This window comes from Quercus robur, chromosome 8 (genome assembly GCF_932294415.1).
Source record: "Quercus robur chromosome 8, dhQueRobu3.1, whole genome shotgun sequence".
NCBI classification, from domain to species: domain Eukaryota; kingdom Viridiplantae; phylum Streptophyta; class Magnoliopsida; order Fagales; family Fagaceae; genus Quercus; species Quercus robur.
Genome location: NC_065541.1, coordinates 41,013,102 through 41,030,844, shown reverse-complemented (window position 1 = coordinate 41,030,844; position 17,743 = coordinate 41,013,102). Strand labels below are relative to the sequence as shown.

The 17,743-nt window shown below is 34.1% G+C and overlaps 1 protein-coding gene across 1 annotated transcript; it reads right to left on the bottom strand.

The window, feature by feature from the left end:
- Window positions 1–9,686: 9,686 nt before the first annotated feature.
- LOC126695523 (uncharacterized) lies at window positions 9,687–12,964 on the bottom strand. The gene is made up of 4 exons (XM_050392300.1): window positions 11,025–12,964; window positions 10,631–10,870; window positions 10,078–10,197; window positions 9,687–9,984 (listed from the first exon to the last, which is right to left on the bottom strand). The coding sequence occupies exons 1-4, from the start codon at window positions 12,162–12,164 to the stop codon at window positions 9,934–9,936; spliced, it is 1,551 nt and encodes a 516-aa protein (XP_050248257.1). The 5' UTR covers window positions 12,165–12,964; the 3' UTR covers window positions 9,687–9,933.
- Between the last annotated feature and the right edge of the window lie 4,779 nt (window positions 12,965–17,743).

The window sequence follows — 17,743 nt, the reverse complement described above, 5'->3', positions numbered from 1 at the left end:
AAACAGTCATCCTACTACGGAGATGGGTCCCCCGCTTAGCTAGCGCATCTGCACAACCATTTGCTTCACGGAACTCATGATGCATGTGCACCTCCCAATCCTGCTCCAAAAGGTTCCTGCAATCACAGATCAAGGGCAATATATTAGTGGGATAATTTAAATTTGAACTTGTTAGCCAGTCTAGGACCACTTTGGAGTCGAATTCCAGATGAAGGCGCTTTACTCCCATATTCCATGCCATTACCAGTCCTTGTCTCACTGCCTCCAACTCAGCTATATTGTTTGTCGCAATGCCCACATGCATAGAAAATCCTGCAATCCATTGGCCCTGGTGGTCTCGAAGAACACCCCCTGCGCCAGCTAGACCTGGGTTGTCTAGGGCACTGCCATCAGTGTTGAGTTTAAGAAAGGGGTAGGGAGGGGTCTGCCAGTTGATGCTCTAAGGTATCAAATCCAAGGGTCGCTTGGTGGTACCGGCAAGGAAATAAAATTCGATCGCCGCTTGAACAGCGGAATAGACTAGGCTATGTTGGGATCGGGATTTGTTTGAAAATATTCTTTCATTCCTTGCTAACCAAAGTTTCCAACATGTGAAGGGAAAGTAGACCTGCCAAGGGGGGTGGTGGGGTAAGGCGGTTCTATTTACCGTAGCATTATTTCGCAACCAGTCTTGAAGCGGCCACTGGAAGAAAGACAAGGGCAGAATACCTGGGGATTGGTGCCAAACCTCTTTTGCCCAAGGGCAGTCCCAGAGAATGTGAATAGTCGTTTCAGGAGAGTGGCATCTGGGACAGCGGGTATCCGTATTTTTTGTTAAATATTTCTAAACATATATGGGTTAACAAATGTTTGGAGATATGTGATTCTTATTAGAAAGTCAATTTCATATTGGATGACTAAATATTTCGATATTGGTTAATAATAATGTGTTGTTTTAGGGTACCGTTATTTATATACTTACACAAAAATAAATGCACATATACATTAATGTACACATATATATATATATATATATATACAACCATATACATACATTTATTTATTTATTGTTATGTTTGTAAACATATGATTACAAACACATAATAATAATATATGATTTCTTTATAGAGAAAATGAAATATTATTTAAAACATAGATTAATTGTTAAATTGCATTTTTTTTTTACTATCATAATATATATATATATATATATGCATAGTAAATCATTGAATTATTTATAGATATTTTATGAAAAGCGTGGCTTATATTATTATTTACAATACATAAAAGTTATGCAAAATTTAAAATATAAGCATAAATTTATAGAAATTGCTAACATGGATGGATTTGATTTTTTTTCCGTACGTAGCTTTTTAAAGTTGAATATAAAATTTCTAAATATATTAGATATATAGAGGGGAAATATAAATTAATATAAAAGTTGTTAATAATGGTCTAAACTTAAATTTGGTAATCAATATACAGTGAATACTTAAATCAATTGCTATTCAGCCAAGTATGCGTGGACGTACTTCTTTTTTTCTTTTATTTTTATTTATTTTTATATTTTTTTTTACATTAAAAAAAATGCTATTCGGCCAAGTAATAATGAGTGAACGTATTTTTATATTCCTTAAAATTTGGTAGGGATCAGGTTGGTTGGGATCATATTTGGGATTTGTCGTTTCTATGTTTTGTAAAAATTTTGTCTTCTATCTTATACCAAAAAATTAAATTGGCAAAAATGCAAAAAGACTCCTTGAGGTTTGAGTCAGTTAAAACTAAATCTTTTTGACTCCTGAGATTCAAGTATTGTTCAAATTGATCAATCCATTTTAAATTATACTAGTTTATAATCCATGCACATACAAGTGCTCAACTAAATTGTATATTTTTATGTCATGAGTACAAAAATGTAACAATTATAGCTATAGGGTTATCAAAACAAAAATGGAAAAGAAAAAAGTGACTCTTGGTGAGAGAAAGACTTAAGAAGGCATCAGCGGATTGATGATCCAAGTATCCAACTACCATTAGCTACTTTCAGTCATGGCCATTGTCTATGGAATGATTTTATTTTAGGTTCAGTCTTGATTGTACTTTTCGTGGTTTGAAAATGAAATTGGGTTAGATTTTGTGGTGATGAAAGAGAGAGAGGGCAAAAAAACTTATAATATCTTTTGAATTTGATTGCAATTCAATTTTTTTGCAAAGTATTTTTTTTTTTTTTTGTTATTTTAGAATCAATTTAATTTTTATGTAAAAATAATTGAGGTTTTTTTTTTTTTTTTTTTTTTTTGGCTTTCTATTTGTTTTCTAATATGAAAATTCTTTTTCTTTTTCTGCTATTGTGCATTGTACACTGTTGCATTGAACCTTTTTTGGTTATTCATTTTTATAAATTATAGCATCATATCAAACAATAGCAAACGAAAAGACATTTCATGAATAAATAAAATTAAGTGAGAAGGAAAACAATGACGCTATCCTGGCCTTTCAACATTGGTGATTTTTCTTGCAGAAAGTCGAAAGATTTGCTTCCTCAATAATTTTTCTTACAGAAAAGCCAAACCTTGTTTTGGGAATTTTTTTTTCACAATTCTTATAGAAAAGAAGGTAGAATAGGAAGGGAAAATGAAGTGAGGTTTAAAGGAAAAAAAGAGATAATTGAAGCAAGTAACATAACTACCAACATGTATGTGGTGAAACGATGCTATTGAAGTTTGGATAACTGAATTTATTTTTTCGAATTAATTTTAGAAGAACAATATTTATTTTTTGGTTGTAGTTAGTGTTTTGTTCGGCTACTTGTCATTGTAAGAAGAGGTCTACACAGCACAATATAAAAAGGTCAACATAAATTCAAAATCCTTATATTATATATATGTTTTTACGTACGTATGTATTTATTTACTTATATGTTTATAAATATATGTTGAGTCCAGCTTATGATAGAAGGAGTTTATAAATTCTTTATTGGTTTTGGAATCCTACATCAACTTGAAAAATAATAAGGATGTGCGTTAATTATATTAAAATTTAAAAGGGATAATCCCACATTAAAATGAAACGAAGTGGAGATGACAATTTTGCCCGCCTGCGTGGGTTTTTCCTAGCCTGCAAAGGTAGTGGGGCAAGGATGGGATGAGATTTTTGCCCTACAACTCGAGGTGCAACGGGGATGGGTTTAGGCTTTTTAGCCTTGCCCTGTCCCACACTATATTAAAAACTTGGTTTGTATTACTAAGTATTTAAATGTATGGTGTGAATATTAGGACTTTTGGTTTTTGTTGTGATATCATCTTGTTATATATTTTTAATAATATTATTAAGTTCTTACAAAAAATTAGTTGGATTTGATGAGATAAATTTAATTATAATTTCAAGCATATTAATTTTAATGAGTAACAAGTGTGGGGTGGGGGTGAGATCGATTAACATGAAGTAGGGTTTTGTGGGGTAGGGTGGGGCCTCGCGAAGAACCAAGGGGTGGGGCAGGGTCAAGGATGGACTATGGAGCCAGGTTCAAACCTAGGTGGGCAAAGTTTAATGTCAGCTTATGAAATTTCATCACATTCATTAATAATCTTATATTTGTCGATGCAATCTGAGATCTGCAATAAACTAATACCAATATCGTCAATGGTGATTTTTCAAATTTTAATTTAAGATTTTCATAAATTAGGAGATCAACGTTAGAGATTAGAAAAAATAAATTATTAATATTAGCTTATGAATATTGAATAATACTAGGGATACATCAACTACACGCCTAAATCCACAATATGCCCCACAAACATTAGTCTCAAACAAAAAGCCAAATAAACCTATCTTACAAACCACAACAAACTTTTTTTTTTTCTTTCTTTATACTAGGTTTGGTTGGAGTGAAAATAGGGAATATGGAAAATGGAGGAAAGAAAATAGGAGAGATTTTAGGTGGGAAGGGTGTTTGGTTGGAGTAATTTTGGAGGAAAGAAAATGGTGGGACCCACCTATTTTCTCCCATGGCCCACCATTTTTCAGCTCCCCCAAATTGGAGAGAAAATGGGGAAGGGAAGTGATTTGATTAAAATGACATTTCTACCCCTTCTACTTTCGTAAAGTAAATTCAACATTAACACTTTTTTCCCCTTTTTATGGGTTCTTTGTCTGACGTTGAACCTTGTTTCTTTTTTCTTTTTCTTTTTCTTAATTTTTTTTTTGGCTCTGTCTCTGGTTTTGTTGAACCTTTTTTTTCCTGGGTTCTTTGCTACTCACATTTCAACTTTTTTTTCTTGAATTTCTTTTCCTTTGAACCATTTTACATAAAACGAGTTTTTTCTTTTTCTTTTTCCTTTATAAAATATTTATATAAAATAAGTTATGTAAAAGGGGCATGAGAGTAAATTTATACAAACTCTATTTTTTATCTCTCTACTTTTCCACCTTCAACTAAACACAAATGAGGCAAATTAAAATCTCTTCTATCTCTCTACTTTTCCTTCCCTTTTTTATTTTCTATCATTTCACTTTTCATTATCCCAACCAAACGGACTCTTAAAGATAATTTTCAAACTAAGGTATCCAAGAGACTCTACCAGTACTGGTTAAACTAATGGAACCCACAACCAAAGTACAAACAAAGAGATAATTTTTCTACTGAGTAGGACCGCTAAAGTCAAACAAAGTACAAACCATCAATTTCAATTTTTCTCTTTTGCCATTAGTTTGCACTGCCCACTAACTCCTCTAATGATAACCACACATTAAATTTCTAAAACATAAGAAAATATTAAAAACAAAAACTCAACTTTAATTTATTTTTGGGTTTTACTAACGTATGCCTTTAGGGCATATATTAGTAAATCATTTTAAAAACAAAAACTCAGTTTTAATTTGCTTTTTGGGTTTTACTAATGTATGCTTTTAGGACATATATTAATAAATCATTTTAAGAAACTTTTTATGGAAAATTTAAAAAGTTATAAAAAAAAGTAGGTAACTTTTTCAAATTTCCATGAAAAGTTTCATAAACTCAATGATTAATGTATATATTAACCAAGCCTTTTTTTTTTTAATCTTTCTTGTTTCATCTGTTTTATCTGTCTATTTCTCTTTCTTGAAATCTCAGTGAATCTGATCTCTATTTTTTACTTACATTTTCTATTGACACTTATTTTTGGGTTTTACTAACATATGCCTTTAGGGCATATATTAGTAAATTATTTTAAAAACAAAAACTCAATTTTAATTTACTTTTTGGGTTTTACTAACGTATGCTTTTAGGGCATATATTAATAAATCATTTTAAGAAACTTTTTATGTGAAATTAAAAAAGTTATAAAAAAAGTAGGTAACTTTTTCAAATTTCCATGAAAAGTTTCATAAACTCAATGATTAATGTATGTATTAACTGATGGTGTCACAGAAATCATCCAACTCCATAACTCGTCCATATGTCTCGTCCAACGAAAGACAAGCTACGATAAATCAAATAGGCAAAGTGAATGTTTCAAGCGTTCTGGCTAACCTCGTCCGTCTATGGACGGACAATACCTAATGGAATCTTACCCATCATTTAAGCAGGGTAAGCCGTCCAAGATGGTCTCGTCCATCTTTAGTCTCGTCCATCTTTTACTAAAGATGGACGAGTTCATCGTGGAGGTCTCGTCCATCTTTTACTAAGGATGGACGAGTTCACCATAGAACGGCCCGTCCAACCTAGGTAACTTCCATAGCGGTTATGGAAGTTACCCCAATTCTTCGGACTCCTCGACATTGGGAACGGTTACTAAACAGATAACCGTTCCACGCATACTATATAAGGCTTCTTCGATGAAAGGTAAAGGAATTCAGACAATTTCACTTTGAGAAAATACTTCTTCCTTACAGAGAGTTCAAAAGTAACTAACTTCATCATCGGAGGACTTTTGACCGGTCCCCACCGGTCTCCTCTGATTCAGTGTTCTTTGTATTACAGGATATAGCCCAAAGATCATCGCTCGAGTCTTGTCAACCCACTGATATCCAAGGAATCATCATTAACCAAGCCTTTTTTTTTTTAATCTTTCTTGTTTCATCTGTTTTATCTTTCTATTTCTCTTTCTTGAAATCTCAGTGAATCTGATCTCTATTTTTTATGTACATTTTCTATTGACACTTACCTCTTCTCTCTAAAAGTCTCTCTCTCTCTCTCTCTCTCTCTCTCTCTCTCTCTCTCTCTCTCTCTCTCTCTCTGTGTTCTTGCTAATGTTATGGCTTGAACTATGAAGCAAAAGATGAAGACACACTTAACCTAGCGTTAGCAGTAGTGTCAACAACACGTTTTGTTCAAATCCACCATTTATTCTTGTTTCAAACCTTGATTAGATTATATCAAATCATTTACAAGAGATCTCAGCAATCCAATTCTGTCTTGAACTTGTCTTTCATAGGTCAAATTTTAAAAATCTCATATATATATATATATATATATATAGAAGTCCAATTCCTACCTATACCAAAAGCCAATTGGTGTCTTAGTCTAATGATAAAAGAAAACTATCATCAGGAGCGAATGTCATAAGTTGAAACTCTCTCTCAAAAAAAAAAAAAATATATATATATATATATGTATATATGGAGGTCAATTTTTTTTAAAAGTTGAGGTGGCCATTGCCCCCCAAGTCAAAGCATAACTCTATCCCTAGGCAGGCTAGTGTGGCCCATCATGCAGAGTGGGGCGAGGACAGGGCAAGACATATTTCATCCTTTGACCTCGCTCAAGTGCTCAACTCCATTGCCATCCCTAAAATGAAGTAAGACGAAGTGTCACTCCTTATAAAAGAGAGTGATGGTATAGATTTGTGTGTGTATTCGTGTGTCAGAGTTAGGAGCAAAGCTTTGTCTTGTGAGAGAGGTGAAGATTAAGTTTTGCCTAATGAGTTAGTTTGAGTGCACCTTTGAGTGTATTGGGGGTGCTATCTTTTAGTTTATGTTTGAGAGTTTTGTTTTGTTTGAGTCTTTTTTTTTTTTTTTGGAGAGTTTCTATGGTTGTAATTCCTATTATTAATAGTGAATTGTGTTTGGCAATGCCTAAAGAGGAAGGCTTGGAGTTAGCCTAACCATGCCAATTTTTGTGCGTTGTTGTGCGTATTATTTTATTGTTTTGCTTGTATTTCACAACAATATATAATTTAAAATTCACATATTTTATGAGCTCAAATATTAGTCTAATTACATAACCCAATGTACTAGCATAATAACATATTTATAACCTTTTTGCAAAAAAAAAAAAAAAAAAAAATTTATTAATTTTTATTGTGCCGGTTGAAGCACACAAAAAATTCTGGCACAGTGGGTACAGGCTAGTACAATGTAGTATTTCATTCAATACATTTTAGAATAGTACCGGTATCAATTTATTGGCCAGTACGAAAGATACTACCGGCTTGAATGGTTATGGTACCAATATGATATTACTACCTTGGTTTCTTTACGTAAAAGCTATAGCTGGTTGGTTGATTTACTAAACAAAATTTGTGGATGTTAATGGATCTCGTTCTTGAAACAAAAGAAGCTTAAACATAAAAATTGCAGCTTCGTGCTCGACTCAATTAGGGTTGTTTATGTCCTTGATCGTAGCTCTTAATAAGCTATTCAGCAAAAAGTATTTTTTAAATGTTTCGGAGTGTTGTGGGACTAGTTGGATGCTTGGATCAATCATATCGCAAGCGAGTCTTTTGCTTTTGTTTGGACAATCGTTAGTAGAAAATGACAACCAATTGATGGAACCATAGCTAGAAGTTTGAGACCTTGTCCAAGTATTTCTTAACATATATAGTATATCCCAAACAGCCACGTGACACCAATCCCACTATAAAAATTATAATGTATGATAGCTGATACAAGAATAAAATCTTGTAGAGGAACAAAAATGAAAAAAAATTCAAACATACATATGCGATTCTTTCAATAGTACATGAGTGATCTACCGACTGCCATAACTATCCAAAGCTAGTAGTACCTTAACAGCTTAACTTGTGTATCACAAGAACTACATTGGCATTTTAGTTCTTTTTTCACCATACAAAGAAAGCTTGAATCAGTTTATGTCTGGGTTCGGACCTGATGGTGGAACAGGACCTTTGGGGAGCATCGTGGCAAGTGCCCCAAGGTTAATTTCATATGTATTTTCAACTCCGGCTCCTGAAACTTCTACCCCAGAGCCAGATAGTGGCCGAGCCTGAGAGCCTGATCCCACCATTAGAGAAAGAACCGTGGCTAGAACTATTAGCAGGGACATCATGCTTTTAAGGTGAAAATACATCATTCTTTGATTACCTTTTGATTCATGCGAAAATGGTTTGGTTTATATAGTGTGATTTCTGAAAATGACAGTCTTTCATGGAAGATAGGTGGGCCGGCTTGTGATCTGAGATTTTTTTACAGGTCATCTTTTGTTGGACGTAAGAGCCGGCAGATTGTGACGAAAATGTATTTCATATATAAACGAAGGATCTTTCAATTCATACCAATTCTCAAACTCAAAATGAAATATTTATGCAGGATTTTTCTTAGGTAGGTAAAGAAACATCTGTTTTGACTTTTTTCTATCACGAGCTGCTTGTGATGTGCACGGCTTGCATGCGTGACTTTCTTCTTAACGTTGGAAATTTCCAGTTCATTTCTATTTGATCATATGATCATGGTCTAAACTCTAGAGCCACTCAAAATTCCAACTCATCATTTATGAAAAGTGCTATGATCACAACATTTTTACAATAAATCACAGGTGGTAAGCTGTCATTAATCCTGATTTAAACCTACCAATGAAATTACTTTTTTTGCCTACCAATAACAACCCAACCCCAACTTGTCACTTATGAAATGTTATGAAAATGTTGTGATCATAGCATTTCTCATTCTTTACAGAAAAATTGGTTTTTTCACAAGTTTCAGATTGTTTCTTAGGAAACCTTTTTTCTAAATTAGTGTTGCCTAAATTAGAATGCCATGTGTATGATAAAAGTGTAATCCCCCAACCTCCTCTAGCAAAAAATATTTGCTAATCCTTTCCATAATTTGAGAAGAAAGTACGAGAGTAGATGGAGGCTCCCCCCTCTCACACATATTAGATAATTACAAGAAAGAATCCCTTAATATCACCCCAAGATACTGGTTAAGAATTTTAAACATGGAGGACTTTCGAATATAGTCATGCTGCCTATGAAATAGCAGGCAAGTATATCTTCCCAAATTTCTCATAATTACATTATATATCAAACAAAAATAATATACTGATTATACTCTTTATTTCAATCAAAGTCACAAAGAAGTCTGTCACGATGCCAAAGAAAGATCTCAAGTTACTCCCTTGATAACATGCAGCTTTCCAGCTTGCCCTGTAAGACTGTCACCTATGCATCCTTGAAAAGTGCAAGTTCATGGCTTCAAAAGTCATGCTTGTGCACAGCTAGCCATCTTATTCTCACATCTATTCACTTTGTTAACAATAACAAAACAAAAACATGTTTCCTGTACTTAATACAAATAAAATGTACAAGTTTCTTGGAAGCCTTAAAGTGGAAAGGAATACCAAAATTCATCTGACAAGCCCATTGACTTCAGTCTTCAGCATTAAATTAAAAAATAAAAATAAATCCTTTATCATAGAGTAAACATGGATTGACAAAATGCACAAATTTTGTTATGAATGACAATATGCAGGTTACCACTTACATCCATTAAGAGCAAATCCAATTCATTTACCATGCAGATATATCTCAGCAATGTATACTGAATGTATGCTCCTCTGTCCAACAACAGGTATATACAATGTTTACGAAATCCTGGTTATATTTAAAATCCTACCCATGGTTTGTACTAGAATCATGATACTTACTTGAACAACAACTTACATGTTAAAAGCAAAATCTACATGCTACTGTGAGACTAAAATCGGTACAAGGTTCAGAGGATCTTCTGGCTGATCTATACATCACATCCATAGAAACGCAGCAATTTCAGGGGTTTTGCCTTTTCCTATGATCAAGAAATAACATCCTAGAATTAACAACAGCAATTAATATTTACTTTAGAAAAAAAATATAAATTTTGCACAAATCTGTAACATACCTGATTTGTTTCTTCTGACTGACAAGGGAAATGAAAACCTGTTGAGCAGTTCTCCAACACTTCAGGATTTTTCATCCATGCTCTACGTCCATCACTTGCCTTTATTTTACACTTGAACATCTGATGGTAAAAAGAAAATAACCAAAATCAATTAGAATATGCAAATTTCTCAGTAATCTATAAGAGACAAAAGTAACTGGGTATTTTAGTTAGAACTTATAACAACAAATTGACTCACAAACTTTTGAGGTGATATCTTGTGTAACGGTTGCATACAACATCCCTCTCATATGGGGTGAACCCCACAAGTGTGGGACCCACACCCATGTGAGAGAGATGTTGTATACAACTGTTACACAAAATAGTAACCGAAAAGGCGAAAAATTCCCAGTGAGTAATACTTTTCATCATAGCTTTGTTCATCTTGAATAATATTTAAGCCTATTCTGTAATAGACTCTGTTAAGTGTACATAAGCAAAGGGAAAAATGGAATGACACGTCCAACAAGATGAAGTCTTGAATGAATTTAAAATTATCCCATAGTGAACAAACCTCAGAAGGAAGGATATTTGGTGTCTCCAGCTCATTTCCTTCAATTATGATTCCAGTGCCCTCGCACTCTGGGCAGAAAACAGAATCATCTTGTGTTCTTGTGGCTTTTGCCTCACCATCTTTTCCTATTTCATCGTATTTAGCTGCATTTCTTTTGTTATGTAACTCCTTTGTAATTATTTGAAACTCACAAAAAAGTATCCAATGTACGACGCAGGAAGTATGAAAAACATGAAATGCCTGCAAAATGTAAACAATTTCCAAGTTGTAACTTTAAACAGAGCAATAATAGACCATAATGAGTACATCATACTTCAAAATTTATTAAGACATATAAAGTTCCAAAGAAACACAGCCAAAAGAAAAAAGAGACAAGTTGCGAAGAGAATTTTACCCCATTCACGTTTCGACTGCTGCATGCAAGCCTTCCAGTCTTCATATTCATAAGTGCTGATACATCTTTCCCAGGAAGCATCCTTTGTTGGCAGATGTCACACATCCTTTCTGCCGCTACACGCTGTTGCCGTCTCAATTCCCGCCTTATAGACTTATTTGAAATAAACCTCGTATGCAGAAGTTGATCATCAAAGTGAGTCAAAAGCAATCTTGAAGAGGAATCATTTGATGCTGAAGTATCTTCCACAGATGAATCATATTGATTACTCAAGGACTCACTAACATCCTCAGGGTCAGAAAATGATGTCTTTCTTTTCCTACTAGTGCCATTCCCAATCTCTGATTTTGTTGTCGGACTAGATGAGGGCAATGACTTCACATTGTCAAACAGCTCCTTGTGGCCCATATCTAAATTGTAATTGAAAGTAATAACAGCAAAATCATGCTCTGGAACCTTGAACTTATTGTTATTTCCACCAGGATTCTTTTTCCCTAACCACTCGCACCATATTCTATTAATTCCAATTGAAATGTCACCCTTCTCACAGAACCTGGCACCAATTAGTCCAAAACCAACCTCCTGCCCCTTTATATCAGAAATTTCATGCCCAATCCGCACACCAGGAATTACCAAACTGCCATTCTCCCCATTAGCATCCAAAGTCAAATCATCAGAACTAATTTCAGTATCTGAATGATCAACAACATACCCATTACCACTAGATTTCGAATTTCCATCATAGTTGACAATAGAAAGATTGTTATCATCGTTGTGCCACTCCAACAACCTACTTTTACTAGTATTTGAAACCCCAGAATTTTTATCATTTTCCACTGAATTATCAAAGAAAAGAACACCATCATTAAAGGGCCAGGGATTCGGTCCCATAAGTGTAACCTTGGCAGTAGATAACCTCTCAGTGTGAAGATTCCCCTTCAAGTGATCAAATAACACAGTATCGCTATAACATGGTGCAAGACACAAAGTACAGAAGAAAATAAACTTTTTCCCATCTTCCCGAATCTCAACGTATGGATGCCCTTGCGCCCTCACATTCCGGAGAATGGTTCTTGCTACTTGTTCTTTAAGACTAGAAGCATTAGACTTCGGAAACCCTAATTCCCACCTTTTAGCCATTCAAATTTTCCCGCCAAAAAAACCCAAATTCAAATTCAAATACCCATCCAACTCCTTCAAAGACTACACAGAATTATGTCCTTAATTCCTGATAAATTCTTGGAAATTCAGAAGCAGAGCACTTACAAGAACCACATGAAACCCTAAAGAACTCAATGTTTGACAAAAAATTCTTTTCAAACCCTAGAAATTGAACTCAAACTTCCCCCACAAATCCCAAGCTACAAACATTTCACGAACTATGTGAAACCCTAAGGACCTCAAATTTCACAAGAACAATTCCAGAAGCCCTGGAACTCCAAATCTTCAAGAAAATCACTAATATTCAGAAATGAAATTCACAAACTGAGTGAAATTCACCATACCCCTAGAGTTCTTGAACTCAATTCCACGAATTTCAGGTCCAAAACAGAGAAACACACAAAACCAAAAGAAAAACACACTTTCAAAGTTGTAAAAAAAAAACACAGAGAGGTTTAACAAACCCTAAGCAGCTTTACTTATTCGTTGCGTATTCTGTATAGGATTCGTCGGAAACAGAGGGCTCCGTCCATTGACAATCACCGCCGCGCGAGCCATGGAGAGAAGGAGAAGATCGTGCGAGCAGTGCGAATCTTCCATAGCCATCTCCATTTCTCGCAAGCGAAAAGAGTAAAAAATAAATAATAATAAAAAAAAAGCTTTCGAAACCTGTTTGGAGGGAGAGAAAGTGAGGGAAAATAAAAAAAATATCTCAGAGAGTGATGAGCAAACAAAAAAAATCTTAAAAATCTTTTAACTGAATTTCAAGAGGTGCTCTTTCGTGTTAGTTATGAACGTTTTTTAACTTTATAGAGCGATTTAAGTGTTGTGTAAGTGTGAGAGTATGGTAATGATTTCAGATGTTGATTGTGGAGCGTTGGATGAGATGGACGGTTGAGATGGGAAATGGGGATCGAGTTTAAGAGGATAAGATAGATAGTTGGGCATGAGAGAGAGAGGTAGATTCGGATTTTGGTGAGAGGTTGCTTTTAGGTGGAGAAAGGGGAGATAATTGATTATTTATTTATTACGTAAGCTAGTTGTCAACAGCATCTGCAAGTTTATTTAAGATTTAAGAATTGAGGCTGGATATTTTGTGGGCGTCCTCATTTGCTTAACTATGTGCTAGTTTTGTTTTTATTATTATTATTATTATTATTTTGTTCTTTGATAATGTTTTCTAATATAAAGCAGTAGATTTTTATAATAATAGAAGAAGATACACCAAATGGTGACGGAAGTGGGAATCATATAATGTTCCCCCATGTGTGAAACGTCTCATGTGGTTATACTCTTTCCTACACCCAAATTCACGTTAGGTTTATGTGCTGATTTCAACACTTTTTATGTGAGTCCACCGTAAGTACTCAACGATGTTGTGTCAACTTATACTCCGTTTCTTTAAAAAAAAAAAAAAAACTTAATACTCCGTTGCACAAAGTCCCATGTGTTTAAGTAAGAAGATACTCCCATCAGTTATTGATAGAGAATTAGGGACCCAAGTTTTAATCATTAATTGTTCCTCCGTTTAGCTGATTTAAGGGTATCATTTTCTGCAATGAAGATTTGGTTATAACCTGAGAATGCCCATTACTGCAATCCTCCTCATATTCTGGTAACTTCTCCCATACATTGCTCAAGTGAAAATTGTAATTGTCTACACACAGGTTGACCTTATGAATCCTGCCTACAATAATCTTTCGATCCACTTCCATCAAATAAAACCCTTCCTTATTTTAAATATTCTTCTATATACATTCATTGCACCGTGATCCATTATTTTAATCACTAATGCCATTGATTATTATTTAATCCTGGACCTATTCCACTAACAAAATCATTAGTTGTTCCTATGTTTGGCTAATTTAAGGGTCTATCTGTTGAAGAGGTTCATCTTGATACCCAAGTTAATGATTGGAGAAACCCAATCATTGGCCAATTGCGCATGAGTTAATACAAGAAAACAAAAGGGTGCAAAGAAGATGAGGATATATTTGCTAAAGCTTGAGCCATACTTGATGGTTAAGTCTTGAGATTTAACCCCCACATCTTCTATATAAACTTCCATAAACTTTCCAATCAGATTGGCATGTACTCCCATTGTGGTTGCCAATTTGTTTGTGAGAATACAGACTATCAACTAATGATTTTGTTAGTGGAATGGGTCCAGGAGTGAATAATAATCCTTTATTTGAGAATGTCCAAAATATGGAAGTTCTTTTAGGATTAAGAAATGTCCAATCACCAACAAGTTGTGTAATTACTAATTGTGAATCACCATAAACCTCCACACTTTTTATTCCCATTTGTCCTTTGTGATAATATCTTAATCTTTATTTATAGTAGACCAAATGCAGTTACCTTTTATTGTTTTCTATGATAACAGAAACTAAGTGAAATTCATCAAAAGCTAAACTCCATTTACCCATTCACCTTCACACAAGAATATGGTATTCGAATTTTGAATTCAACACCATATTATGCACAGGCAAATGGTCAAGCAAAGGCCACTAATAAGATTATCAAGAATAATTTGAGGAAAGTAGTGGCAACTAAGAAAAATAAGGGAACAAGCAATGTAATCACAATATGTTGATATCTTAATTCAAAATTCAAGATCGACTATTTTTTTATTTAAGTAGATTATTAAATAAAGCAGAATTAAATTATTCAATGATAGAAAAACGCCCTTATCATTGTCTTGAGCCAGCAAACTTCCAATAGAATCTTGGATACTTTCCATTCTTGGGGGATTCTTAATAGAAGAGACGTTTGTTTGGAATTCCTCAATCTATAACAATGGACAATGGAACCATCTTTAATGGAGCGAACTACTTGCGAGACAAGATTTTGCACCAAATTTTTTGGCTATGCCATTGCCAAATGGTTGATAAATAGATATGGTTACTATTGGCCAAGTGTATTGAAATATGAATTATTCTAATTGCTATTATTCCTCATTTTTCTTGTAAGGACTGGCATGTACTCCCACTAAGAGGATTCATTTTCAATTGATGTTTTCTCATCCTCAAAAAGGCTTTCTTTAAGTTTTTTAGATGGGTATTAAAGTCTTAAGATGATAAGAGTGTACTAGAACATATGTCTAGATTCACAATACAATGCAAGGAGGTCTCAAACAATGAAAATTGTAACATGAAGCTATTTCCAAGCTCTTTGACTGGACAGGCATTTGCCTAGTATGCATCTTTACCTCCTAATTCTCTAAATTCATGGGCTGAATTAGAGGACAAATTCCAAACACATTTCTCTCACACATATTTGGGAGTGTCAATTGCTAATTTGGCCAGATTAAGACAAAGGCCAGATGAAACTGTAGAACAATTTATCATGCGGTTTAAAAGAGCCCACATGCATTGTCAAATTATTCTCCTAGTGAGAGAATATGTCAAGTTTGCAGTAGATGGTTTAGATTTTGAATTTAAAAAAAAATTCGAAGGGGTGACATTCTTTGATCTATATGAATTGTCTGATAGGGATTTCTAGGTATGAGAGTCTCATTAAAGAAGAAAGAAACATGAATAATCTTACATATGGGACTTCTTTTCATGACCCTAATTACAAAGTAGACATTGCAAAGTTAATAGGTCATAATCCCCAAGTATGTGATGCACTAGATAAGAAAAAAATTAAGGCTAAGTCAGCAAATAAATTCTCGGCACCTATAAGGGATTACTCATTCAACATAGAGAAGTCTAATGAAATCTATGATTGGTTGTTAGAGGCCAAGTTGATAGAGTTGGTAGGCAGACACAAAATCCCAATAAAGGCAAAAACACGTGGTAGGAATTATTGTAAATGGCATAATGCTTTTACACATCAAACAAAAGATTGTGTAACTTTTAGGAATATTATTCAAGATAAATTTGAAAGAGGAATCTTGAAATTCCCTAAAAATTTTAAAGAGTAGATGAAAGTGGATATTGATCCCTTTCCACCTTTGCAAGATTTAAATATGATTTCAGCTTATTTTGAATCTTTGATTAATAGCTTCAAAAATGATGAGAACTCAAAGTTTAATGTATATTAATGTGTTAACGTGTAGGGTAAACAATCATTGCACCTCACCCAAGGGATGAAGAGATTGAAAATCAATGAAGGATCTTCTATGCGAGTAAATAAATATGGCTTGCATTGTAAAGAAAACTTCTTTCAGGGCAAGAATGTCCAAACAAACAAGGGAAAGGCTAAAATGGTAGAACAACCAAGGCCTACAACTTATAAAATATAAAGAAGCCTTAAAAAGGCATAATTCTTTTTCAAATGATCAAGTTTTTAATTTTGATGAAGATGATTGCCTATGTGAGCGTTGTATTTGCATAATGGTATGCGTTTTTGGAAAAGTGGCTGTTGGGATATACCCTCCTCTAAGTGATATTGATTCTAGGCCAATTGTTGAACTTGAAAAAGTTGAATTAGTGTTTTCAAGGTAGAGAGGCCAAAACAACTTCGCACCTTCAAACCTCTAGTAGGGGAGCCAAATAAATGGTACTCCATGGAATCCGTTAGTGATAAACCACCAAAAAAGCTTCATTTTAAATATGGATATAGCCCATATTTTCCACAAATGACAAGAACCCAAAGGAGACACTAGCTTAGACAACGAATGTATAAGTCACAAGACCCAAGACAAACTCCTGAAAGTTCTGATGATGCACCACTTAACCTTAACAAGGCGAAAGAGATTAAAGTTGAAATACAGCAAAAAGGAGGCACATGAACTTCTAAATATGTGAAGACGTCATTGAGTGCTATTCGGTTGATAGAAAATGAAATGAGTATGTGAAGAGCCAAAAGTGACAATAATATCCAGCAAAGAAATGTTTGAGCCAAAGCAACTTGCACAAAGTGAAATAGTTCAGGATTTACCTAAAAAAGGGAACCAAGAACTAGTGCGACAAGATCACAAGAAATTAGAGAGATGTACAAATGATTTGGGGTTTGATTGAATGGATGATAACACAGTCACTGTATACATTGCAAGAAGGCCAAAAAATGAAATAAAAGGAAAAGAAATATCTAAAGAAAAAGAGACGCAAGAGGAGTAATTGGCTGAATTAGATACTGAAGAAAAAAGTAAAGGTAGAATGAATTTGATCATTCCAGTTAAGGAGATAAAAGGAAACAAGTTTTTGAAGGAATTTGGAGATGTAGATATGATGGAAGGCCTTGAGGATATTGAAGACTTGGATGATTTGGAAGCATTCAATGAGTTTGGAGACGAACTCAAATTGGAACAAAGAAAAGAAAATTCTAGCAATGTGGAATGTAATGTGGTCACATTGCCAATAGAGTTTATGGAAAAACAGAACATTACCTTAGATGAAGACTTTAATTCTGAAGGCTCAAATGCTTGAGGGGCATGTCATATCCTACTAACAGATGAATAATGGAGAATTTGGAACCAAAAGCAAATGTGGAGCTAGAATTCCCACTAGGTAAAATTATTTTTGAGAAACCATCTAAAAGAATGTCACAACATGTGAAGTCTTTATTCATTAAAGTTTACATGGATGGAATATAGGAAGGGCAACGGGTCG